The sequence below is a fragment of the Bombus vosnesenskii genome, unplaced genomic scaffold (assembly GCF_011952255.1).
Source record: "Bombus vosnesenskii isolate JDL3184/JDL3185 unplaced genomic scaffold, Bvos_JDL3184-5_v1.1 scf7180000014056, whole genome shotgun sequence".
Lineage (NCBI taxonomy): Eukaryota > Metazoa > Arthropoda > Insecta > Hymenoptera > Apidae > Bombus > Bombus vosnesenskii.
In genome coordinates this window covers 75,302-101,680 of record NW_022883345.1, presented here as the reverse complement: position 1 = coordinate 101,680, position 26,379 = coordinate 75,302, and the positions used below count along the sequence as shown (strand labels likewise).

The window sequence follows — 26,379 nt, the reverse complement described above, 5'->3', positions numbered from 1 at the left end:
AAGTTCCAATAATCTAGTTTAATATCACATTGCAGTAAATATTTTATACTAAATATGAATTTTAAAATAATCAAAAAACATGTTAATTTTTAGTAATGAATAAAATACACATATAATAATATTTTAATCAGTGATCATGTTGCAATTTCATTGTCATTTAACTGTTTCTTAACTACCATAATTTTTTAATAATTGCACTCATATATTAATACTAATTTTAATGCTTGTTAACAAAAATTGAGCTGGAATAATTTTTGTATTTTAATAATTGAATTTTGATATGCTATTTATATGTAAGCAAATATTTTATAGTCATGCAGTAATATCGCATTATTGCCAAGTATCAATAGTTCTTCAGTTATTAACATACATATTGTACTAATGTTTCACTTTAAATATTGCAAAAAATTTGATATTTGTATATTTTAATTAATACAAAACTACATAATAAAATACTTTTTACTTTATATTTAACATTACGTTAGTGAAGTTAAAATATAGGATAAAATTATTACAAGATAGATGAATTGTTAATTTCAGTTAGTGTTCAATTTACGCACAGTTTCATCTAGCAATATTTAAAAATTCATAATTTAAAATATATAAATTTCTATGTATATAATATTTTGTGCTACTAAACTTTCAAATCATATTTGTGGATATATATTACTCAGTAATTATGATTTTATAACTATATATTAAGTTAAGTACAATAAAAACAGGCTATGTAATTATTACATGTTGTTAGTCAATGTAAAATTCATAAGTATGCAAATATATTTTCCTTGTTGTTAAAATAAATTTGTCATAACAGTAATTTGATTGTTAAATTTTAAATACATTTGGAACAATTTCCAAAGTGTTGATTATATTATGTAGCGTATTAAAATAATAACTTGGCACTTTCCTTTGTTTATGTAAATATTTTTAACTATTTATGATCTTGGATTAATATACATATATTTAAATATAATTTCAAATAAATTGATTCGGTTTGTAGCATATGCAATAAAAAGTTATTAAATAGTTTAATAATGTAATATGTGTATATTGTATAGGAAATTGCTCTAAATGTCAGTCTTTATAATAAGATTCGGCCGATTTTGTTTAAATATTAATAATTAATATTCACGAAGGGCCTATTTTGAATAAAACTTTCTATATATTTTCTCTTAACACAATTTTCATATAACTAGTGATTAAAACGGATAACTTCAACAAAAATGTATAAATCTATAACTTTTTAAGCTAATCCCTAATTTGCCTATCTACATTTATAAAATGAAAAAGATACTATTATTTTCATATTTATAGCAATATTCTGTATAATATTTTTACATTCTCTTCAATAACTTTACATAAACATTTTAAATTCTATAATATGATGTATTATGTATAAGTCTAGCAGCGTGTGTATATGTATATCACATATTACTTTATTAAAACCCTGTAAGAAGGAAAGAATATTTTCAATAGTTACTATATTATTAACTGAATTTTAATTTGTGTGTTCAGTCGTCTTACATATTAAACTTTAAACTCCAGATTATTTGTAAGAGATATAATGGCATGTTCTTGTGTAATCGCAGCTAACTCTTTTAGCCACTCGTCTAATACAACTGCGCATAACACCACATTTTGTACTGGACTTACTTCATTTGGAGATTCCCAGGACGTTTTTGTATAATACCTAATCGATGAAAAATTTTATAGTATTATTATAATCTTTATAAAAGAAAGTTTGTATAATATTAGTTAAATTTGTAACATATCTTTTTAACAATTTTAACTAGTGAATCTATCAATGATATGATAATAAAATATTTACCGATATCCAGAACCATGTCCAATAGCTTCTAATTGATTTTCAGATATACCAGTTGATTGATTAACAGTATTGTTTAAACTACTTGGACCAGAACTGCCACTTGATCTTCTAAGCATTTGTGTAAAAGATGATGTTAAACTCCATCTCTTATTTTCACCTAAAACGTAATTTGTTTGAATATAATAGAGAAATAATATTTATATATTATTTATATTTGTAAGCAATTATTATACCTACATCGTTTGAACACTTCCGAGAGTGCATGGCAATTATAAGCAATAATATAATATTTATGTATACTTATATATTGCATCAATAAAATATATTAGTGAAGTATAAATAATATTTGAATAATCAGAAAAATTATACCTCTTGAAAATGGTTCCCCACTCAAAGAATTTCTTTTAGTGGATACAGAATGAGCAGCAGCTTCTAATGCATTTTTTCTTGCATTTACTAATTTATCCTCGCGGTTAATTAAAAAGAGTCGTGCTTGTTCGACCAATATATCTATACTATTGTGTTGTGAAAGAAATTGATCTATTTTATGTTTTAAAGATGCAAGTACCTGATGAAAGATGAAGTTTTTTTTATAATCTTATACACTATTTGTGAATATGTACATAATAAAAATATGTATATAATTACAAACCTGAAAAAGTGATCTAATACTAGGTTGAAATACTAGAGAATGATTTAAGAGAAATGATTGTAACAAAGGCTGTGGATATATTGCTAATCTGCTGATAAGACCAGTTAGGTGTAAATTAACATATAAATTATTACTTGTCATACATTCGAGTTTTCGTAAAAGAACATCCAAAAATATACCGACATTCGGTTGTCCATTAAATACATCTTGACGGTAATTTTCTTTACTTTGTTTATTCGCTGTTAATTCTTCTGGTGCAATTGAACTTGATTCTATGATGCTATGAAGAGATAATATACCTTGTTCTTTGTTTGATTCAATTTCTATTTCGTCGTGTTCGCTTATTCGATCTTCGCTAGGCTCATTATCTGGAGTTGACTGCGATGAACCTTTAAATGCGAAGCTTTCATAGCCGCTACTTTCCCCTAACGATAAAAGTGAATTCATGGTGGTGTTTGAATCGTCATTACTGCTATCAAATTCCTTTTTATCTATTAATGACATTTCTTTAACAGAATCTGATATTCCAATATCTTCGTTTAACAATTCAGCAATATCTGCATCTAATTTTGCTTGTTCTTCTAATGATAACTCTATACCTGTTGCCACAAGGGATTCTATTTTTAACTCTTTCTCTATTGTATTTAAATCCTTCCCATCTAGCAAAGATATGTTAACTAGCATGTTATCTATTGATGAGGTTTCAATAATTTCATTAAAAACCGTTGGTTGCTTTGCTATCTCTAATGATAAAGCTTTATTTGTTTCAATTTTCTTCTGAGATTGATCTAATAATGTATTGTCATCTATTAAAGTAGTCGCACTGCTTGTAGTACTATCTTTTGGTAATTCTCCATTGTATTGATATGACCAAGTAGAACAAGCAATTCGGCAAGCTCTTATTTTTTGTCGAGCGTCACATAAATAAGCATGATAATTTCCATAAAGGCTGTCTGATAATCTGACGCCATAATTTATAGATGCTGGCAATGACTTCAAAGATTCAGATGTAGCATTTGAATATTTTTCATATGTTGTATTGTTAGGTAAAGAATTGAATTGAGAATTTATAGATGCAAATGGCGAGCAACAACTTGGTGTCAAAGACAAAAACTTTTCAGCTGCACGTCCAAAAGGATCTATATCTCTTAATCTTCTACGTTGGGAAAGCATTACATGAGAACAAGGACTTAATGCACCCAGACATAATTCTAGCATAATGTCTTCACAATTTAAATTAACCAAAGTTTCAAATAGTCCCAATGTTACTATACATAACTAAAACAAGGAATTGAAAAATTTTTATGATCTTTTATTACTTATTATACTTACTAAAAGTTATTAACATTGTCATCTTTTGTAATATGTAATAAAAATAAAATATATACCCGTGACCTAGAAGATATCCTTTGAATAAGGCTATCCAGTATTCTGCATTCATCATAATTATCTTCAAGTAAAAATCTAACAAACGAACGTAAGAGACCAGGTTCAGTTACAGAACGAAGAAATAAATCAAAATAAGCTGTGGCTGCAACTAATTCATCCACTGTTGTCTGTAATATTAGAAAATTACTTACCTATAATTTTGCATATATATATATATATATATATATATACTTTATCATAATTTAACTAAAAATTAAATAATAATTTTAAACAATTAACGATTAATAATTTTTAAGAACTTTTTAAAATGTGTGTGTCATTAAGAATTTATAATTCATGAATAAGCAATTATTAATAAAACTGCTACAATTCTATTTGATATGTCTAGATTTTAATATTCAAATTTTATTTTGTGGTAAAAGAAGGATATTAGCATTTATAGATAAACATTATCTAAAACACACAAAAACTTCAAAAATAGTTAAACAAACTCACACTAATATTAATTTAAAATAGTTTCAAACTACATATTTTTATTAGGAAAACAAATAAAGCATAAAGCATAAAACATGAAACAAAGACAGAAAACAAAAGCATAAAAAGCATAATATATTTAAATTTGAGAAATTTAATCACTGTAATTTGGAAAATTTATGTATAAAAAATATAAATTTTATGAATAAGATATATTTCAAGTATTTTATGTAAAGTCATTAAACATAAGGTTTTAGGTATACTTTATAATATAATTCATATGGTTTATAAGTCGTTTATAAAAGCTTTATATATTAAATGTTTATTGTAACTATTTGTAAGTATAGAATGTCAGTAAAAGCTTAAGCCTGCACTAATATTATATTATTATTTATATAATAAAAATCACATAATATTAAGAAGGTATTAAAACTTTCTAGAAGTATTAAAACTAATATTAAGAAAATTGAACAAGTTTACTACACTAACTGCAGTGTTTTGTACTAACCCAATGTTCTTGTGCATCTAGCTGTTTTATGGTCAAACCAACAGAATCCTGAGCACCATAAACATGTCACCGGATAGCCACCAACAACCATATCATAACATAAATGATTTGAACTTTATATTAGCATTATTATTAATACTTAATTAGTATTAGGTATTAATATTTACATTTACCATCACCACATTGACAATGTTATATGCATTTAATAACATATCTATATGTACCTATAAGAATCTATTAAACAGGAAATATTAATAAACTTTACGTACAATTCCAATTACCAATTATTATGCATTTAATGTTTTTAAATAACTAAGCAGGATATTAAAATAAGATGAAATAATTGAAATCATTATAAAATTGAGTAAAACCAGGAAAAAGTCATGTCATTAGCATATTTCAATATTTAAAAAAAATTAATTTATGAAAAAGAGAGAGGAAGTATTGTATATATGTATGTTTAATAATAACAATTTACTAACCATATTCTATTTTCAAATAAACAAGTTGCAAGTACCTTCTTTCACCACACATACATGTAAAGTAAGAAAGATATTGCAATGTATTATAAACAAAAAAGGTATGTAATAATTATCTATTATAATCATAAAATAAATACACATATTTAAATTTCTAATATAAGTTTATAAGCCATTTGCAGAATGATGCATTTCATCTAAATTAAAACGTAAGCAGATGTTTTCATTTTAAATAAATAATAAGATATATATGTGTGTATATTATATTCACCTGTAACAAAGCTGGTCCCATTACAGGTACCAAAAAGCCATGATATAAAAATTCAAGTAACTGTTTTTGTACCAAAGGATGTGCAACTTGTGCAACAGCATTACAAAAGTCTAAAGAATTCATTAAGTGCATCAATGCTGGTAAATCATTAACATCATCTGGTGTTAACCGATGCCAATCATCTGTTTCAATATCTAATTTCCTTGGTAACAATGAATATAGCCCGCTTAAACCTGTAGCTAATACCTAATTATTAAATAAATAAAAACTTCATTAGTACTTAGGTACATAACAATGTAGCATATGAATACATAATAATTATAAATTATGTTTATGTGAAACTTGTCGCAATTAGTACTATCTCTTATTAGTCATTATTTTCTTTTTTTACATAAATTTAATTTATTACAAAGATTACATACAGGACATATATTAGAATGATCAGCAATGTAGACGCCAACTTCATCATTTTTTTTTGAGAGAGACATACAGAGTAACATGGAATCACGTGCTTGTTGTCCTACTCCACCTTCTCTGTGCACATATGGTATCAGTAATGTAAAAATAATAAATCTAGAAAAATTAACGTATATCATTAAATATACATTATGCAATATACGCATAATGTTGTGTAGAAATATGTTTGAAATATTCTACTAACTTGTTTTTTCCTATTGCTGTTGGATGAAAAAATAAGTCAAGTAATGCCATGTTTTGCATCAAAGCAACACATAATTGATTTAATAACACTACTAATTTTTCTTCTACTTCTAATGGCATAATATCATTTGCACAATCTTCAAGTAATCGTAACAATGGTCTGGCAACTGGTTCATGGGCAAGAAGAGTACCACTATGTGATACTAAAAGTTCATATAGTTTTAATTGTTCTAAACGAACAGCATTATTAAATCTGCAAAATTACATATGATACAACATACAATACATATATTATAACATACAATATTATTTGTATATTAAATAATGTGAAAACACAAATTTTTATTATTTTTAATCAAAGGACTTCTACCTTCCACTATGTTTATTCCAATCGTAAAGTTTAACAAGGAGGTTTTCACTTAATAAATGCTCCAAACAAGGAGAGTGTGTTGCTGTTGTAGATTGTCGATAGTTATTGTAAAAGTTAAAATCACGTAATTCTAAAACTAAAAGAGTTACCATCTGATCTACATGATTAACAACTCCAAGAACATCATCTTGATTACATATTCCTTTCGGCGGCTGTACAAATATAATAAAAAACTTAATTACAATCCTTTCTAATTTATTATCATAATATCAAAAAGCGGAAAATACTACAGTTACAAAAATCGTTTGAAAAACTTTCGAATCTTTACTTTTTTTTACTATAAATGCTATGCTTTAAAAATTGAACTTACAGATGTGCGTAAAATGATTTCGTACGCTTGTTGCCAATGTTTACAAAAACTGTCATAGCATGCTGACGGGTCAGCATCTTTTGGCGGAGAATCTCTTGAACGTTGCTTAGTGAAACTAGTTCTCAAGGGGCTACTTCGTAACCAGCTCATTTTTTCGGTCTATATTTTATTTACTTCCACGTTCATCAGAAACCTGATTTCACGCATCCTTTCTCTTCGAAATCTCTCATATTACTAACTGGCATAAAAATAAAGTATTCGTCTATCTTCCTCAGTTTCGACTAACCAAGTTTTTCTGTCAAAATTGTCCTACTTATTGAGATAATCGCCCATCTACGCAGCAAGGACACAGTGATAATACAAACTGCATATTTATTGTGCGACTTGCGCATTACAAATACTTTGCTAACGCGTGTCAGCGTTATATTATGTCAAATATTTTGTATGTTTGATAACCAGCAACTAATCACTCCTGTATTATTATGTTAGCCCATTAAGAAATCGCCATATTTATTCAACTAAGGTTTAGAGATTAATTTTAACTTTTTTTCATTTTTCCTATTTTTCCACATTCATTTGAGGTACGTCCATGTTTATACTTCGCAATGCAATGCGTTTTGTCCAGTTTGCATTTTAGAATCATTTCGAAAATTTGTATTATATAAAAAGAAATCAGGAATCTTTATGTATCTCCCCAAGATAGTGATTTTCATTATAAAATCTTATAAAATATAATAAAAAATTTCTATTCGACTTATATATTATACAACGATTAAAATATAGATATTAATTAAAATAAAATGATGTACTTACATATTTAAGCTTTATTAAGTATAAAGAATTAAACCTCGAACATAGTACTATGACAGATGTGTGTAAATAAATATATGTAAATAAGGTATTGTTTAATTTAACCAAAGAAGATAGTATATTCATTTTACATTATGACAAAGAAATGCAATATATTAATATTCACAGTTTCTACTCTGTATTAGAATGATATATGGTCAATTTAATGTTATAGCTGTCACGAATTTTAAATGTTAATATGCATAGAATCTGGATATATTAAAAAATATGAAAATAATTAAAGTATGAAGTAAAATATGAAATTAATTTTATTAAAAAGAAACAAAAATTCTCGAAAATTTAAAAAACAATATGGTCACATAACTATATCACAATCACAATGAAAACCGTAGGCATTGTATATTTAAAAGATTAACAGTTTTATGACTTAAAAAGCTTTAATTTTATTATCTCCGATATAAAGGAATAAAACTGAAAAATAAACGAGATGTTAGAATTATTTTGTTAATTATTCTATAGTTAGCATGTTACTTAAATTTAACTGTTTTTGTACGTTAATTGTAACTTAACCTCAATCTTTTATTCTGTTTCAGTACTGAATAACTTTATGTCTGTCTTATTTGTAAGGAATATTGCTAAGTATATCGTCAGAAATGTCCAAATTTCTATTTAAATCAATTAGATTGTTTTTAATTAAGAATAACAGTAACGTAAATCAGTATGTTCAAAGTTTTAGCAAAAGTTATATGGATGATGCAGATGGGAAGGAAAAGAAAAGAAAGACTCAAAGGATTCCCAAAATTACACTTATACATACAGATAAATCTATTTCTGTTATTTCATTAGAGGACGCAGAAAAATTAGCTAAAAGGCGAAATCTTGGGTTAATACATGTATCAAATGCATCTAAAAGTGGTAGAAGTGTTTATGAACTTGAAAATTCTTCAAAGATTGACAAGATTACAAGCGATGTAGCAGAAACACATAAAAATGAACAGAAGACAAAGTCTGTTAAGCTATTTACTATAAAACAGAATATTAAGGATTATGATTTAAATGTAAAAATTAATAATATTAACAAAACTTTAAAAAGAAATTATAAGGCTAAAATATTTTTTTCCCACCCTAAGGGGCTTCAAGTAAGGAAAGCATTAATTGCAACTATCTTTGTTGTTTATAAGAGCTTGTATTCAAAATATTTGAATTATTAATAATAAGTTAAATTGTATTAATTTAAAAAATTAATTGGTATTCGGCTTTAGTACAATATCATTAATTTTATAGGAAGAGGTGATAGAAGAAATGAAACAAAAGATACAGGGAATTATCTCAGGAACACAGAAGAGAAAAGATAGTACTATACTTGTATATACTCCTTTATTAACAGATGAAAATATTTCTTCAAAGGAAGATGTTAATGATAAGTAATGTACTGAAAAAGTAGGAAAATTAATAAAAACCTTCATAACTTTATATGACAGTATATTCTAATAAATGATAAATTAAAAATTATTGTATCATATATGGATTTGTCTTGTAAAATATAAATTTGTCTTGTAAAATATTGTAACATAAATGAATATTATGTACATAGGACAAGTTAAAATATATAATATAGTAATTCTCAATTATGCAGTTCAAAGTATTGGACAATAAATTTATGTATAGAATTAGAATATTTTACATTTTTAATACTAAAATGAGATTCAAAACAACTGATTTTCAAATCAAAGTGGTTTCTTACATATATATATTACACTATATATTATATATATAGTAAAACATACTGTAACAGTACTTAACTATTCAATAAAATAAAATATTATGCTTATAGTAAAATTATTATTAACATCATAATTATGCTGCCTAAGAAACCAGAACTTTCTCGAATTTAGGATATTTATTAGGTGATCCTTTTAGATTATACAGAGAGTCTCATTTCAAATACGAATCCAGAAGAAGAAGAAAGCGGGATTGTTTTGTCACTTTCAGTATTTTAAGAACACGAGTTTTTGCAAGAATTTGATTAAAAGTGATGAAAACTATATCGATATCTTATCTCACTTATATTAATATCATATCGATATAAAAGTTATTAAATTTAGTAGTTTTAAATGATTGGGTATTATCATTGAACTTTAGGAAGATATACACGGTATTTTGCCGCCAAACGGCTATTGCTTGCCTAACTCGTCGATATCGCAGCTATATGTAATCGTATCGGTACATAATATTGTCTGAGAAGTTCTTTATAATTTTGCTATTATATAGTGTCTAAGAATACATACATATATGAAAAAAATCGAACATTTTGCGTATAAAAAGTGAATTCATCGGATCAGTGCAAGCAAATGAGCAATGGCGCCATGGGGTGGAAAATCGTGTGTTTCGTCGCAACAAAAACTTGCACTTTTTAAAAGTTTGAGGGCGACATAGCAATTCTACTTCCGAATTCGTTTTAAAATAGAATAGTTTGATCATCTAGTGGATATGACAGATCATAATTCAGTGTTGAACAATGTTATTAATATATTGGTAACTATATTCATATTATATAGGAGAGAACAGTTTTGAATTTCATTTAATACTACATTATATACATGTCGGAGTGTCATCGGGTGTAAGGTTGGGGGCGGCCGAGGTATTTCCTCGGGAATTAGCCATGGATGCGGTACGACACGGGTGCGATTTATTGTGATAAGGTGGTTGTTACACTCAGCGCGGCTACTCACGACGATTAGGTACTCCCGACGCAAATGACGATGGCTCCAGATTTGTTGACGAATCCACGGCACACGGGATGGCAAGTATCAGTGTAATAATCGGGTCGGGTAACTTCTCGATAACTCGGTCCGCACTTCGTACAGCGACTCACTAACAAACGCTCTCTCCATCCTAATGAGACTGTCCTTATATATTCCTGTCCCCACTTCTGGGGTTAATCCTTGTTTTTAAGGAGAGTCATATAATCATTCCGTACCTCTGTCAGGTACGCGTCCCTCCCGTGCCCGTGGCTACGTCCAGTGACCCGTTAGGTCACCCTAAACCCGAACCCGTCGTCATAAAGCCCGGTTGGAACATTAAAAGTTATTTTCTTATTTTTATTGCTTAAACATACAAATCTTGATTATGGTATTGGGGGTGTTCCCAGCATTCCCGACGGCAATCCCGCTGTCCTTCCATCTCCGACATATATATAGTATCATTAGTATCATTATTGTCAGATATACATTGTAAGTGAATATAGTAACTTGACTGTGTCTTGTTTAATAATGACTTATTACTATCTAGCGATATGTGACATATATACTCTTATCCTTAAGATTAATTACAGTATGCTAAGATGAGAAAGAAAGGAAAAGATTACGATTAACAAATTGTGTAAAATCAATAAAAATTGACTAACTACTACGATTATTTGAAATATAAATATTATGTATTACATTTACTTTACTTGGAAATAATATTGGATTAAGCTTTTGAATAATAGCATATATGTAAAAATTATTATTACACTCCTCATTTATAAATATTTTCTCCATGTTGATAGTATTTGCCCAATTAGTTTTACTTACATCTTAAACATATAATTTTAATAAACACTAATTGAAATTTTCGACCTTAAACTGAGATCTATATTTTCTTAAATATTATATGATAAATGCCACAAATATATATTTTATAATAATACTTGTACAGATAAACATATTTATTGCTACTATACATAGATTGGCTTTTAAAATATTTGAAAAACGGTACATTTTTTAATAATAATTTAAATATCGATTTACTACATATTTTTTCGCATAAATTGTATTTTTTCTTTTTATATTTGTTTCTTTGAACATATTTTTTATGAATAATTGGAATGCGGTTTTTTTGACTGAAAGAATTACTTACTATATGTAAACTCATATGCAATATATGTGTAATTATATATTACAATTACTCATATCACATATGCATAATATATGAAGTATTCCATATATGTAGTTTATAGCGATTTGTTATTATTTTTCAATATTGAATAACTGAAAAGAATTAAAACAAAAGGTAGACAAGAATTGTAGCACGATATTTTGTGCGTTGCATTACAATAATTTGATTTTAAAATTTATCATAAATATTTTCTATTTATCAATAAATAAAGGAATTTTTTCAATGCATATTTGATTTACTGCTAATTCATATATACCTTCCAACATGTTTATCAGAATATAATTTCGGTTTTGAACACTTTTTTATTTTAAATCTTGCGATAAAAGCGATAAAAAATTAAACAAATTCGATTTTAAAATATTATGTATCAATGCATCAAGCATCCTCAAAACTAATATTGTAACATATAATATAATCAGGTGATATCTAATAGGTATTGATTGTCAGTTCTTATTTATAGTACCATAAATTTTTGGAAAATATATCACGTCAAGAGATTGTAATATTTTATTATGTATTATAATTGCAAAAACTCTGTTTCATGTCAAATCTCTATTATGCTTGATTTAATGATACATAAATAAAATTTCAGATTCAAATGCATTTAAAGACAAAGAAATAAAATAAAAAATGGATATGTAAAAAGTATGGATGAACATTATTATGGACATTTCCCTGTATAACATTTTCTGTACTCTACCAGAGAAGGGCAAAGTTTGCCTCTTGGACCGAAAGGTTGAACTTTGACCATTCTTGTCCTGTGTTGTGCTGTTTCTCCACAAGTGGCTGTACAACGTGACCATCTAGACCACTGTGTCGTTTTACAGTCAACTGAAACTAATTTCATCAATAATCGCATTAAGATTTAAAAATTTTCTCAGAGATAGTAGTTGTGTCTGGTAACCGTATCATTAATTCTACGACCTTAACAATGGAATATTAAAAAAATATGTTTATTAATCAAAACTCACTTTGATTTTCTTCTACCTTCAAACTTTGGTCACGGTATATACGTCGCCTTGGAACATCAGCTTGCAAGGCTACGGATTTTACTTTTATTTAAACAGTTTCTGTAGTTAGTACATGTTAAATTAGATTAAATTATTTTATCTTCATTGTACTTACAACACAATGGATCTTTACGACATTTTCTTTTACGATGTAATTTTGTTGGACATCGTTTACCTTTACCTCTATGTGGTACCTGTATTATTCAAATTAAACGAAGTTACGTACGCTTTTGAAACTGTTGGAGATGGAAAACATTGATTTGTACGAATTTTTCATCGAATAAAGTAAAAAGAACATTTAACTTTCATTTTCCTTCTGATTATAAACATTTATTTACCTTAATTTCTCTCGTACTATTTTTATATCCACGACATCCTGCACACTTAGACCAACTACTCCATTCGGATACCTGACAGTCGACATCTTCCGCGTTATAAGACGATTTCATTTGACTGTCTGCTTCTATACCTCTGAACTTTAATTTCTCTGCAAGTAGATATTGCATATTGTTTACTACATTGCAAAAAACATTTATAAACCAAGCAGGTTAAACGTAGAATGTCACTAAATTGCGTTAATGTTTATACTGATAATAAGCGAGCAATTAACTGCTTAACAACATATCGAGCAAAAAATATTGAATTTCAATCAAATTACGCAACATAATTATGGCTTTCTTTTTTTTGTTGATAATATTCGAAATTGGGGCCAAAGGGATTCGTAATTCGATTTGCAAGACGAAGTAATGCAATTTGTTAGGTAGCATCACCATGGTGTGCTCGCTTTGTCTTCGTACTGCGTTGCCCCTGTGCAGGTATGTGATAGCTGAGAACGCTGCTGAGGGATACCTTATAGTTTTTCGCCATAGTCGATAAGTTAGTCCTTAAATCTTCTATATTTTTTTGATAAGCAAGCGTGCACAGAATAATAATGGAGATTTTGTTAAAAAACGTAAGCCACAAAACTTGAATTATTAAATTTGCTATATTTGATAATCATCAGAAGCTCTAAACGAGTTCGTTCGAACAGTACATATAGTTTTCTTTCCTTAAAGGAACTAAAAATCAATGAATTTTGTTAGAGTTGAGTTATTGTTACTTTTATGATACAAAAGTATGTCAATAGTATCAAAATTACTTTATCTTATCATCCGAACAACTTTTACTTCCATCGTCGATGTATTTTTGAATAAAAAAAGATGTAGGAGATGGCTGAATTACGAAGGGAAACTTACTCTGATAGCTATCGCAAACTTTTTTGCAATCTTGTTCAGTTGGAAAATTATTTTCATTTCCATCGCAGCCGGAATACTTGAACGATTTACATCCCTTCTCTTTGTCGAAATACCAACGAATGATGTTGCCGTTGCATCGTCCTTCTTCCTTCGGTTTCTTGCAAAATTCTGCAATCAGTCCAACATTCTCTTAACAATTTTCTGTTTCTTTATTTTTGAAATCATTTTTATTACGATTTACCCTTTAATCTTTTCTCACTAGCTTCTTCTATAAATAACGAAAATTTGCATGATTAATTGCTTCTCTTTGTTTCTGTTTTACGCGCTTCTGCTGCTTGTGTTGCTTCGATTTACAATTTGTATCTTTGTTTATAAAAATGCCGCATGCCATGAAAGTGTAAAGGGAAAATTTGATACAGTTCTGTGAGAATTAAGAGGGTTTTATATCTTGGTTTTTCCTTTCAACAAGCGAAGCTTTGTAATTGTCGAGAAAATAAGTTACGTTCTAATCCGTGGGTCTTGTTATTGGGAAATTATAAGAACATCCTATACTAGGCATCTACGAGATTTTTCGAAATATTTTAAAATATCAACGAGTTAAATATTAGAGGACTTACATTCTACAGCGATATGTATTAATAGGATATCATTAGACTTTTAGCGTCTCTCAAAGCTAATATAGAATGAACGCGCAAAGATTTGTATCGATTTTGTCATGTATGAAAATTGATTTTGCTCCTGGTTAGAATAGAAAATCGTTCAGTCTTACCTTCTGCCTCTTCTTTCGTGAAGTTACATGATGCAATCTTAGCTTGACAAGGAACCGCCTCGTGCCTACATTCTGTAGGATCCACGTCATCATGGCGTTTCCAATTCTCATGGGTCATTCTAAATCTCGTTTGGGTACCGCTACCGCAGCTAGAACTGCAGGGTGACCACAGGGACCATTGCATGTAACGCTCTTCGATGCATTTCTAATTAGAAAATCAATACCATGGATGAATTGGATCTTTGATTCAATTACTAAGATTTCTGTCATTTAACCATGTAGACTTATTTAACTTTCTTCGTAAATCTCATGGTTCAAAAGATTTTGACATCCCAGTAATTAATTGAATTTGATTTTTAAATATGTCCATTAACAAACAATTCTAATCTTTTATGTTCTATTAATTCTTAATAGAAAAAGTTCTAGAAATAAAACTTAATTTATTATTAGCATCTAAGATCCTTTTTTTAAACTGTTACGGCGAAAGAAGAAAAAGCTAGTCACTTTGTAACATCAAGAAAGAACGTATGTATAAACTAGATGATGTCGCATATAGTGAACGTTAGTCGATTGCATTTATTAAAAGTCGAATGTCAGTGCGTAACCATAATTCTATATGCGTGACAAAGTACATTTAACAAATGACGTTATTAAATGAAATATGAAGTGACAAATAAAATGAATAATCTAGCACTGTGAGCAAGCAGAAGAGAAATGGTCATTATTTTATAAAGAAGGCAAAAGCAATTTTGTTTCGTTGAAATATCGATTATCCAGCTTTCTTATTCATTTCATCCATTGCTTCTGACTTACTCTGTAAACGGAGAGTTAACTGATCGTTGATTTTTCACTTTTCTCCTGATTAAATCGCTTGACTTACGTGAGGATGCCAGTGGATGGTTCAGCGAGAAATGGTGCAGGTATGGTTTATAGTTACTCGCGCGTGGAACGATTATTCTGAATAATTCGAAATTCGTTAGTAATGATTCGTATATATACAGAGTGTCCTGCATAACATAGCACTAGCATAGATACTACGTTATGCGGGACAGCTTGTATATGTAATGATCTTTAAATGTAATTATTATTATTTCTGTGATGACCAAGTTCGATAATTTGTTAATAATAACATAAACAAGCGCAACTGTCAAACGGTAGTTTGTTCTACGTCTTATTTTCACGCGCTCGATGAGACAATAGCCAGAAAGTTACGTGCACGCGTTTTGCGAGGTTTCTGCCAGTTAGCTTGCAATTAGTAAATTTTCGTAAACTATCACTGGATTCTGTACTTGCGACCATTCCTCGATTCCACCCAACGTTGCTTCGTCTTCCTCGTAATCTTCTTTGTTATCATTGTCCTCATTGTTATCATTCTCCTCCTTTTGGATAGACATCTCGCTTACCTCCTCTCCATTCTTTTCATCGCACTCAGAATTCGTGCAATGGTCGGTTTGTTGAAGTTGTTGGTCGCTATAGAAGGCTTTGCACTGTTTATATTTCTTGTTCTTGAAAGCCCTTGTTCTGGTCCTGATTCCGCGGCCGCAGGTCGTCGAGCATTCACTCCAGTCACTCCATTCGTGTAGTACTTCGGACTCGCTGCATCCTTTCACCGATCTTCGCTCTCCATTGCTATATTTAACGTTATTCAATTTTATTTCCTTGCGATAGAGATAATCCGAAACGAATTTGTTACAAGTTTCTAAACCTTCTTGAATACCTATAGCAACGTGTTTCAATATTCCGAATCATATAGATTTCTCTGGCAGAGTTTTCATAAAATCATGTTAATTACCAATCGTGTCCAAGACATTGACGCCTGTCACTTAGCGAGACGTTGCACTTGTTCGCCACCGCTGCAGCTTCGTTCTCGTAATATCTTTGTCTGAGTTGAGTGCCACGACCGCACGCTGTCGAACATGCAGTCCAGTTGCGCCATGCTGTCACTTTGCAGGCTCCTGTATACGTTATAAATTATATTTTTATTAAACTTTCCTTAACTAAGGTCGTTAACTTTAAACGTTAAAACGACCACCTCGAGCAGGAAATAAAAAAAGCTAATAAAAAGAGATATTCTCTATGTTCGTGTTTATTTAAACTACTGTTAGTTACCCGTATCTGTGGACGATGGCGCATCTTCTGACGCATTCTTGCAGGCTTTCTCGTAAAGCCTCTGTCTGTTCAAGTAAAGCCTGGCAAGCGGTTTCATATCTAAACCGGAAGGATCGTAAAACGGGGACTTGGAGTCGTTTGGGTAGCTCGAAGTTATCCTACGGATGGGTTCTTGAGGCTCAGTTGGCGAATCCGGTGACTGCAAACGCAACAAATCTCTTTCATTTTACCGCCTACATAAAACGCAATTGCAGTATAAAGTAATTAAGTTACGCCTATCAAGAAATATCAAATAACGACGATATCGACAATTAAGCACGAGACATTTATCAACCTCCAAACAATTCTCGTCCTCTTCAACTTATTCATTTTATCATTATAAATCTGCTTGTTTTATGAATTTCTTTTATTATTATCGTTCGTTTCCTTTGAAATTAATGAATTATTTTTGCCTCTCTATTATTGCTCAAGATATTTGTATGCGTTTAAATTTGTGTTTCGCGAGGAATCACGAGGACATCGTTGAACGATAGATTTCGAATGATCGAAAGGCGGAAATGTTACGACGCGACGAGGAAAGTCGTTGGTCGGCCGGAAAAGCGTCGCAGGCACGATTACTTTGACGCCGTCAGCGATTTTCACGCGATCCGCAACCCTATTGTCGATTGTTAGGCCCGAGACCTGCGCTTGAATTTATTATGCGATTTTCTGCGATCGACAGCTGACATTGATTTCGTCCTCCTAAACGAATCTTTTCCGCTGGGCATCGAAAACTGCTGAAACGTCTGGGCTTTTCTCCGCCCAAAGGGGAAACCATTTTCCATCGTAAACGAAAACCTATTCGTCTTTACCTGTCATTTGCAATTTTTCATTACGCTTCGTAATTTGTTTTTTATCGGCAGCTGCTTTTCGTTTTTACTCGTTGGCAACGATCGAACTGAACCGAATGCAGCCGGAAATGAGCCAAGAGAACGTTTGGAGGATGTCTTTGCGAAAATAACTATATATCGGACGAAAGTAAAATTTAGATCGTTTGAGAAAGGAGTTTTTTTTTACCAAATACGTGATTCCATTATCAGTGCCCGCATCGTAAGGGTACAAATTCAGTTCTTTGTGTTCGATCCAAGTGCAACTATCCAAGCACAATTCCAAACCTGAAACTCCGACGATCCAGTCCGGCGAAGGATCTACAAAATCATTTTTCACATTTCATATGTTGATTGAAATTCAGTAAACTTCGATCGATCCATCGTAATTTCTAGAATCTCGCAGTGGAACTCGTAAAGCATTTCTAAGTTTCAAGAATCGTCACGTTGTCTAAGTATAAATCGGGAGAATTATTTTTCTCCAAAATGTCCTTACCGATCATCGACACCAAAGACATCAGGTGATGTTCCCGATCAACACGGAATACTGCAAAAGTTTTCCCAGTCACATTGGGATAACTTATTCCTCTGGCTTTAATTATAGTTCTGATCTTTTTACTCTGTGAAAAAATAAACCATTCGTAGATCGATATTTACAGTCGATATTAATACGAAAAGAAATTTACGCAAAACTAAAATCGAATTCTTATAATTCAAAACAAAGAACTTATTTTGATTAGAAAGTGACTGTAACTCTCCTTATTCCCTGCTACAGTTAACTTTTCATGATAGACAAAAAGCGAATTTAAAAAAATGATATAATGTTCTTGTTTTAAGAATATTTACTTGACTCTTTAATTCGGATTCTAATTTCCTGGTCGATCCAAGTTCAGCCAGTTGTTGCAACCCAGGACTAGCTAGACCATCGTATTTCCAAAATCTATAATCAACCGTATGCGATGCTCCAATTACGTCTGAAAATCGAATGAGCCATCCTTTACTAGGAAAGTCCTGGAAAAATGAAAAAAGTTCGATTAAAAATTATTTTCCCATTAAAAAATCTTATTAAAGAGAGAAAACATATTGCATAGCTCGTACAAAACTGTTGGAGTGTATGTTTTTAGTTTCAATTTTTCGATAATCACCAGCTCAATGCACGAATCTGATCACAATAGTGACTCTCATTTCAATTTGACCGAATATCGAAAATCGTTGAAACGAATGCACACGGATGCGATTCCGTATTTATGGGTAACGTTTTCCTATAACGTTGTTATATACCCGAGCCACACATGGTCGCAAGTTAAAAGAAAGTTTTGTCCAACTTTCTTTCGACCCATTTTCACGTCGTAAAGTAACTCGGTCCCCCGCAACATCGATAAAACGGCATCCAGTCTCCTTATTTAGCACGAAGAATTCCAATTGGAATTGAAATAATTCCTCTGCAATTTCAACTTGTTTCGATACTCTTCGTAATTTATCAACGTACATTCTTTATTTTAGTACAACGGTTTCGCACAAAATTAATTCGTAGTCGAATTTTATATACTCGAATTGTTCAAAATAAGTAATTTGTTTCTTACACGGTGTAACGTACGTCTAAATGTCCACGAACTAATCCTTTTTCCTTTCACCAAGACGATAATTTCATTTATACGAATTTTCCAAGAATCTTATTTCAATCGATCAGTACACTTAATTCGCATCGCATCGATTTCAATGAAAAGAAGTTTCGACGAAAAAGAGGAAGGTCGAAATAAAAGGAAAAGGAGTTGCTTCGCTTTCGTTACTCGTTCGAAGGAGTTTCTCATCGAAGAGACACGTCGATGCTTAAACAAGAAGATCGATAGCGATTCTATGCATTTCTGTTTGTCGATTTTATTTGACAAGCTCTCACGTGCCTTAGGATGAGTATTTCTAGACCAAAGTCCCTCGAAAGTAACTTCGTACTTCGCCTCGTCGCAGGCGCAGCACTTTTTCAGAACCTGCCCCTGGTCGTCCGCCTCGGCTCTCGAGTCTTGACATATCTTTAGCACTAAGTTCTGATCATCCATGTACCATGTATCTGGCGTCTCCAATATCGTTGCCCTATGAGAAAAACAAGTGGAAGAACACGTGTTACCGGGCCCACGTTCCCGAGATTCCATTAATTCGAGATGTCAGCGTTTACCGAAATGGGCCAAGCTTTGCGTTTAAATGCATGCTATTCGATGCGAAGTAGAAAGACAGATTTATTTTTCGGTCGTTTTGCCAAATCGTGCAAAAAAAAATAGCGAAATATCGTTCTATCCTTGCTATTCTAGCGGTATCGTGTAACATTTAATTCTGTTAAATTTTAGGATAAACTCCGAAATTGATAAATTGAAACATTTATCTTTGGAATTTTGTTGTATTTTAGAATTCTTGTTTTCCGATTGATCGTGAAAAAAGAAAAAAATACTTCTCCACTGAATAAGAACGAATTTTGACGAAGGAAGAATTTTCGTTACATAAAATTGAAAGATAAAATGTTCGTTAAATCGTGTATTTATTAAATTACGCGCGATATTTCCTTTCCTAACGTTGATTAAAAGATCCGTATATACAAAACAGACCAATATCTCGTTGATTTTCATTTTACAAATTCGAATAAATTACAGGATACGTAAACGACGAAAGAGGAGATAGATACAAATTTATCGATATGATTAAATTCATTACTATTTGCATGCAAAAATACGTTATCATTTTCCATGCTTGTTATTAAAATGTCCCTTCACCTGATAAATATGCAACCGCTACCTTCGGAAGGGCTGGTCCAGGCCACAGAAATCTCTTCTTTGGACATCTTCGAGGTCTCCACCACGGCGTTCGGACAACTTTCCGAGTATGTTGTCAACAACTCGTCTTGCAAATCGAAGATGCCACTCTCTGCCGCGTCGTCTTCTTTTTCGGCCTCGGCGGATATCAAAAACCTAGTGAATTTTCTTGGCATGATATCCGTACTGTCTGCTTGCAATGTCACTGAAACAAAAAATTGTATTTCATCCTCTTGCTTCTTCGTTCTTAACTCTTTCGCGCAAAGAGATTTTTTTTATTTTAGTCAACGATTCGTATCACGTCGATTACAATTACTTTTCTTCCCCCTTTTAACAAACTTCAGGAAATCGTGAGTCTTTTCGTTCTCTAAAAATCTTTAAGATTCAAAGTGACCATCCTTTGCTGACATACGTTTCTTCGAATGGTCCGACTATTCATCTAACTATGGATATTGGCACTGTCTTCGCACAAATTGTTATTTACGCATCGGTATCGTAACGTGATTTACGGCAAGTCTCGTCTTCCGAAGTAGTTCGTAGACGATAATCGAGGGGATTAAGATCGTGACTTTCTAATGAACAATTTTCTGCCACGATGAATGCAGATAAATTCGTTTCCAGCTAATGTCGTTCTGACTTTGCGGACAGGATGGAATCTTGCTCGAATATCCGTTTGTCAGCAAACAAAATACAATAACGAACCAGCGATCTTCAAAATATTTATTTTGGATATCGTTGTTGCAAAATATATTATCGTTTATTTTTCTATTCCTAATCGAGCATCCGCACGTCTCTGTTACAAGGCGGGAATGTACGTTAGTTACCTCGTCGAAAATATTTACTTTATTGCACGTGTCACAACAACGTTGTAACGCACCGCCGAATTCTAGCTGCATATATTTTTTATTGCTACGTTAAATTCTCTGTCTCGTGTAAATTTCTGTAGAGCGTATTAAATTCTCACGGTTTGCACACTCTCGCGACTCGGCCGATTATTTTGTACAAATCTTTTCCGATACAAAATTCTTCCCGCTGTTTCACCGAAACAATTGTTCGTTTTTTTTTGCGACAGACGAGGTAATATCGTTGCAAACGTTCGAGTAATTTAGAAAAAGAAATCGAAAAGGGATCAATGAACGTTTAATTTTGTAAATAATTATGACTCATTGCTAGATCGATTATTGGGTAATAACTATTTTTCTTCAGATGGATAAACATTAATAAAAATTGGAAAATTATTAAGTGGCGTTACGAAATTTCATTCTATTTGTTCAATACTATCGATTAGTGGAAAATGTTCGATTCGTCGATCTGGCAATGTGTTTTACCGGAAGGATGAGTATGAAGAGAACAGAATCATATATTTTCTTTACAAAAGCCTCGAAAATAACGAATTAATACAAATTTCGATCAAGCGCTTTTAGATAATTAAACGTTGACGAACATTTGTTGGGAATGGAAAATTAATGCCTTCGATCCAGCATCCAGGGAAATTAAATTGGTTGCAGGCATCGTGGTAGTGAAGCAATTGCACTGGTTTTCTTTGACTCATTCGCGCAAATTACTCACGGAACCTTTACTCAACAGTCTGTATTTTGTGCAACACAGGCGTCAAACAGTCGTGCAATAACGTTGTATAGTAGGTGTGTATACGATGTGATTCGGTTAGCGCGACGAACAGATTGATCGTAAGCTATTGAAACGAAAAACTCGTTTGGGTAAAAATTACGGAACTTCGAAGCTTCTAATTTTACATGCTTGAATTTTTATCGAAATATAATTCGCGCGTGGACATTGAAAATGTTATCGAACGATAAACGATAAAACGCTGTGATAGTGAAGTCTACGGTTAACCGCGTGGAAGTGATGATTTAACGAAACGGTAAAATAAAATGTTTCAGCTACAAAATACGAATTATAAAATGTAAATTATTGTCGTAGCAACTACCGTCGATAAATCGTTTCGATAAAAATGATCAAAGGATTTTGTGTTAATAAAAAATAAGTAACTAATTTTGTCTAAAGTAAAGATAATAATATCGTTTTAAATCTCTTCGTAAAGAGATGTATGAGAGTTACGTTAATCGACAGGTATTACAAAGATTATATCGTCAGTGGCAACTTTTAGCATGTAAATCGACGACCATAGCGAGTTTACAACGAGACAACCAACTTGCCGAGTTCTCGGTTCCGTATGAATTTCAACGACTTTGCAAGCACCCTGTAGACACACAAAACTATCTTTTCCCTTCCAGTCGATTTTACTTCGTCCCGTGCGTATACATCAGAGACGTAACACGCAGATGTTTAGAGCATTTATGGCTTCCGGTATTACGGGTCTTCACAAACTGCGTCTAGTTCACTGAATAACTCAGTCGTCACTTAAACGTTGATCACAAATATTTTTCACGCAATGCCGTGCACGTATCTTCCTCGTCGTATTTTGCTCGTTTAAAACGATCTTGATCGAGGTTTAGTCACCTTTGAAACAGAATTACACGAAGTAAAATAAATTTTTGGTATTTCCATTATTCTATTTTGACTTATGAAGGATGTACGTGTACACGTTTCCATTTAAAAGAATAGCGTAATTGCGGGCAAAAAATTATACTGCGTGCGACGATATGTAACGTTATTGCACAAATATCTATTGTAATATTTTTAATTGCAAAATATGTACGTGCAATTGTAAATAATTCTCATTTTGGAAAAGTGACTGCCCGCGGAATAGCGTGCGCGACAGAAATTCCAAGAACCTTTTAGTATTCGCGTCATCAGCATGAAACTTGTTATCTACATTTCTGAGTACGCCAAATTTAGCTCTTAGGAAATTTCAGGTTAAATAATTAGCTTCAATTTTTCAGTCAGAATATTTTTCAGTACCAATTACAGTACACGATTAGGAAAGTAATTACATACGCGTTTAATTATTCTCGATATCGACTTAAACCTTAAACGAATGAAAATTTTTCAAACTGTTAGAAACGAGAAATCTGGAAACTTTGGAATCGCAAAAATTACGAAACATTCGAGAATCGAAATGTCTTTAAAATATCGGAATTTTTAGATGCTCCGAAAATTTAAACCAGCTGCACGATCTTAGAAAATTTTAAAAGTGTACAAGGTTCGTAAGTCCCGATAATAACTATGGCGAACGAGGTACCGAATGATTACTTTCAACAATTTAATACAATTTAATCTGATTATAGTCTGTCTGCTATAAGCAGGTCTGGGTTAGGTCTAGGTTGCGCCTGCGTTAGTCTTTGTATATACCGATTGTCATTACCGCATTACAAAACAATTCCAATTATGAAACTCTTCTAACTTTTTTTTTAATCGTTCTAATTGTACAGCTTCGTATCAGACATTACATCTTGATAAATTCACGCAGAATTCTTTTTTTTACGAACTACTCATTTCCCATAAAATAACGTTGAATCTGCAAAATTCTAACGCGACGTTTAATAGTTGAAAAAGGTGGTATACCGTGAGAGAGTTGAATAAATTCTTCTTGAACACTGTCTAGACGCAATGACGTTAGATAAATCCAGTCTCGAAACTGAAAGTTGCGCCAGCAAGCAGTGACACATGACTCTCACGATCATTCTCATAACCCTGAATTAGAAGAATTAACTGGGAAAAAGGGGGGAAAACAGAGTTAAATGAAACCTTCGTCGGTGTATCGTGTTTCCCACGCTGACACGCAGAAACAAAAGGAAAGAAACTTGCTCGATTTTGCAATTGCGCGTGGAAAAAATCTCGCCTAAGGTGCTACTCTATAATCTGTTAACGTGATTAGCGGCAACACTTCTAAGGTGCTGTCTTTCCATGAACGTTACACTCGGTTTCTTAGCTTTGTCATCATTGTTCCTCTACATTTTTAGGGATATTAATTTTCAAAATTACAGCTATGCGCCTATCTCTTTCAATTTCGTCCTGTATAACTTATCTGCTAACTTTAATCCGTTAAAGTAACAATCGTCGATATTTAATACCACATAGTTACGTACGTTATCGTGATAACTGTCGTAAGCGAAAGAAAAATACCGAAGAAAAAAAAAATAAACGGCAGATTACCTTTGCGAGTAATTTTCAAACCAGCGGAGCGTGCAATCTATTCAATGTCTCGAGAATTTAGTTGTCACGCTGCTTTATTGCTTCTCCGTTTACGTCTTTAGAAACCCTTCGAACGTAAATCGAGGAGATTTGTTGTCTGCGCGACAAGGTTTAATCGAATTCCCGATAATGTGAGTCCGCTTCATTATTTTTTTCCTTCTCTCCAGGCTGTCTTTTCTTCTGCTGTTTTACAATTCTTTTTTCTATGCGATCGATTAAAACCTCTTCAATGTGAATTCTACGATTCTTCCGCATCCTGTTTCTCCGTACAAAAATTGTCTTTGTGAGGTGACTGTCTTGATATACTGTTGTATACATCCGCTATTGTATCATTTAAGAAACTGAACGATTCTCTAAAAGGAATCGATACATTTTATCCATCTTTTATCCCGTATACATATTATAAAATAATAATTAAACATAAGGTAACATCGCAAAGAAGCAACTTCGTTTAAAACATCCAATTTCTCACACCTTTTAAATTTACGATTCTCCAGCAGCTTCCATTGAATTAACCAGTAAGTTTCATTAATCGCGTCAGTTTTATCCAAGCAGATCAACATCGGGTAAGCTCTTTAATGACTGGGGGAAGAATAATAGCAGCACGAAGACGTAATCGCAAATAACTTTTCTCGATGACCGTATAATCTAACGAAACGATCGCTCTCTATCATTTTACCGTATTTAAAGTTTAATTAAACGGTTGAAGGCTTTCCCCCTGTCCGACAGCGTGTAATTAGATTTAGCCGTGGCAGTTAAATTACAAGCAAGCTTTCGTTATTATTTATGACTCCTTCACTTACGACGTGCAATAAAGAAAGCAATATAGAGGATATGAATAAACAAAATAAGTATATGCGAAGCTTTACGCGCCGATATATAATAAAAATAACTTTTTCTCTGTTTTATGATTCGATAGAATTTCTGCACGATGTATGTAAGAACCTGTTGGTTGGTTGGCATAAGTTTGCGAGTTAAGCGTTCGTTCAAGCACAAGCTACTATTTGTAGTTTGTAGAGTACGGCGTTAATTAACGGAACAATTTCAGCTTTGATTAAATTTTTAAAGTTTCTTTGATCGTGAATAATTTGGAAGTGACGCGTGCGAAACCCTACTGTTAAGCGAGTGAACGCTTAATATTTTGCAAACGAAATAGAAAGAGTGGAAGGTTTTAATTGCGGTATGGAAGGACTTTGCACTGCGTCCTTATTATTCGTTAGTCTTTTTGTCGGCGGAGAAACACAGAAACTGAATTCGAGAGATGACCATAAAACACATTCGCCGCTTTCTGTACACTATTGTCTTTTCCTACTAAATTGAAATTGCTGCGAGGTTGAAAAAGGAAACGGAACCTCTTTCCGCAAATTCGCAGCATCCTGAACTCGGTTAAATATTCTCAACGTTACGATCGTTTGTTATACTTTTCAAATTTTTTTAGTAACGCGATAGTCTTTTTTAATGATATTGTTCGTAGCTTTTGAAACACAAAGAGAGAGAGAGAGAGAGAAAGAATAGTTATTAAATCATCAAAACAAAATGGCGAGATGCACGTGTTTGATTAAAAAACAATTGATATTCGAAAACGACTATTTACAGGTATGAAAAATGGTAGGAGAATTTTATTTATCAACGCGTTTTTCTACCGTTTTAATAAAAAAAAAACATATTCTCCTGCAAAAAACGGCAATGCATGGTTTATGGCAGAGGTGTGCAAAAAAATCGAATT

General features: G+C 31.8%; 3 protein-coding genes across 16 annotated transcripts in view; 1 reads left to right on the top strand and 2 right to left on the bottom strand.

Moving 5' to 3' along the window:
- Positions 1 to 367: 367 nt before the first annotated feature.
- Positions 368 to 7,393, bottom strand: LOC117239478 (UPF0518 protein AAEL005291-like). 5 transcript variants are annotated; one of them, XM_033505047.1, is made up of 13 exons: positions 7,002 to 7,393; positions 6,632 to 6,843; positions 6,263 to 6,514; positions 6,024 to 6,174; positions 5,602 to 5,847; positions 4,852 to 4,899; positions 3,869 to 4,036; positions 2,481 to 3,758; positions 2,198 to 2,396; positions 2,066 to 2,077; positions 1,829 to 1,985; positions 1,525 to 1,690; positions 368 to 1,447 (listed from the first exon to the last, which is right to left on the bottom strand). In XM_033505047.1, the coding sequence occupies exons 1-12, from the start codon at positions 7,149 to 7,151 to the stop codon at positions 1,528 to 1,530; spliced, it is 3,036 nt and encodes a 1,011-aa protein (XP_033360938.1). In that variant the 5' UTR covers positions 7,152 to 7,393; the 3' UTR covers positions 368 to 1,447; positions 1,525 to 1,527. The 5 variants fall into 5 exon arrangements, with proteins under 5 accessions (XP_033360938.1, XP_033360937.1, XP_033360940.1 ...); XM_033505046.1 differs by lacking the exon at positions 368 to 1,447 and having other exon boundaries at positions 1,481 to 1,690; XM_033505049.1 differs by lacking the exons at positions 368 to 1,447; positions 2,066 to 2,077 and having other exon boundaries at positions 1,481 to 1,690.
- A 59-nt stretch (positions 7,394 to 7,452) lies between these two features.
- On the top strand, positions 7,453 to 9,309 carry LOC117239479. 8 transcript variants are annotated; one of them, XM_033505058.1, is made up of 4 exons: positions 7,453 to 7,582; positions 8,405 to 8,450; positions 8,542 to 8,950; positions 9,096 to 9,309. In XM_033505058.1, exons 2-4 carry the CDS (start codon positions 8,419 to 8,421, stop codon positions 9,237 to 9,239), a joined length of 585 nt encoding a protein of 194 aa, XP_033360949.1. In that variant the 5' UTR covers positions 7,453 to 7,582; positions 8,405 to 8,418; the 3' UTR covers positions 9,240 to 9,309. The 8 variants fall into 8 exon arrangements, with proteins under 8 accessions (XP_033360949.1, XP_033360950.1, XP_033360946.1 ...); XM_033505059.1 differs by lacking the exon at positions 7,453 to 7,582 and adding an exon at positions 7,771 to 7,899; XM_033505057.1 differs by lacking the exon at positions 7,453 to 7,582 and adding an exon at positions 7,917 to 8,199.
- A 2,492-nt stretch (positions 9,310 to 11,801) lies between these two features.
- LOC117239475 (spondin-1) overlaps positions 11,802 to 26,379 on the bottom strand; it is a 27,972-nt gene continuing 13,394 nt past the window's right edge. Inside the window, exons 4-18 of one of the 3 annotated variants that reach the window (XM_033505039.1) lie at positions 20,499 to 20,742; positions 19,641 to 19,827; positions 18,586 to 18,750; positions 18,236 to 18,359; positions 17,930 to 18,060; positions 16,874 to 17,072; positions 16,557 to 16,719; positions 16,054 to 16,393; positions 14,765 to 14,969; positions 13,996 to 14,163; positions 13,531 to 13,653; positions 13,099 to 13,247; positions 12,876 to 12,954; positions 12,722 to 12,790; positions 11,802 to 12,587 (exon numbers count right to left, since the gene is read on the bottom strand). In XM_033505039.1, coding sequence (XP_033360930.1) covers positions 12,412 to 12,587; positions 12,722 to 12,790; positions 12,876 to 12,954; positions 13,099 to 13,247; positions 13,531 to 13,653; positions 13,996 to 14,163; positions 14,765 to 14,969; positions 16,054 to 16,393; positions 16,557 to 16,719; positions 16,874 to 17,072; positions 17,930 to 18,060; positions 18,236 to 18,359; positions 18,586 to 18,750; positions 19,641 to 19,827; positions 20,499 to 20,742 — 2,522 coding nt within the window. In that variant the 3' untranslated portion in view covers positions 11,802 to 12,411. The remainder of the gene's footprint in view (positions 12,588 to 12,721; positions 12,791 to 12,875; positions 12,955 to 13,098; positions 13,248 to 13,530; positions 13,654 to 13,995; positions 14,164 to 14,764; positions 14,970 to 16,053; positions 16,394 to 16,556; positions 16,720 to 16,873; positions 17,073 to 17,929; positions 18,061 to 18,235; positions 18,360 to 18,585; positions 18,751 to 19,640; positions 19,828 to 20,498; positions 20,743 to 26,379) is intronic. The other 2 variants (XM_033505040.1, XM_033505041.1) reach the window with 2 other exon arrangements.

Bases quoted from the DNA above. Each gene is read 5' to 3' on its own strand.
- LOC117239478 (XM_033505047.1), bottom strand. From the start codon at position 7,151: ATGAGCTGGTTACGAAGTAGCCCCTTGAGAACTAGTTTCACTAAGCAA. The intron at 4,037-4,851 runs GTTAGTACAAAA...CTAATATTACAG, and splicing joins TAGATGCACAAGAACATTGG to ACAACAGTGGATGAATTAGT. The intron at 1,691-1,828 runs GTAAATATTTTA...TTCATCGATTAG, and splicing joins GGACATGGTTCTGGATATCG to GTATTATACAAAAACGTCCT.
- LOC117239479 (XM_033505055.1), top strand. From the start codon at position 8,465: ATGTCCAAATTTCTATTTAAATCAATTAGATTGTTTTTAATTAAGAAT. The intron at 8,951-9,095 runs GTAAGGAAAGCA...TTAATTTTATAG, and splicing joins CCCACCCTAAGGGGCTTCAA to GAAGAGGTGATAGAAGAAAT.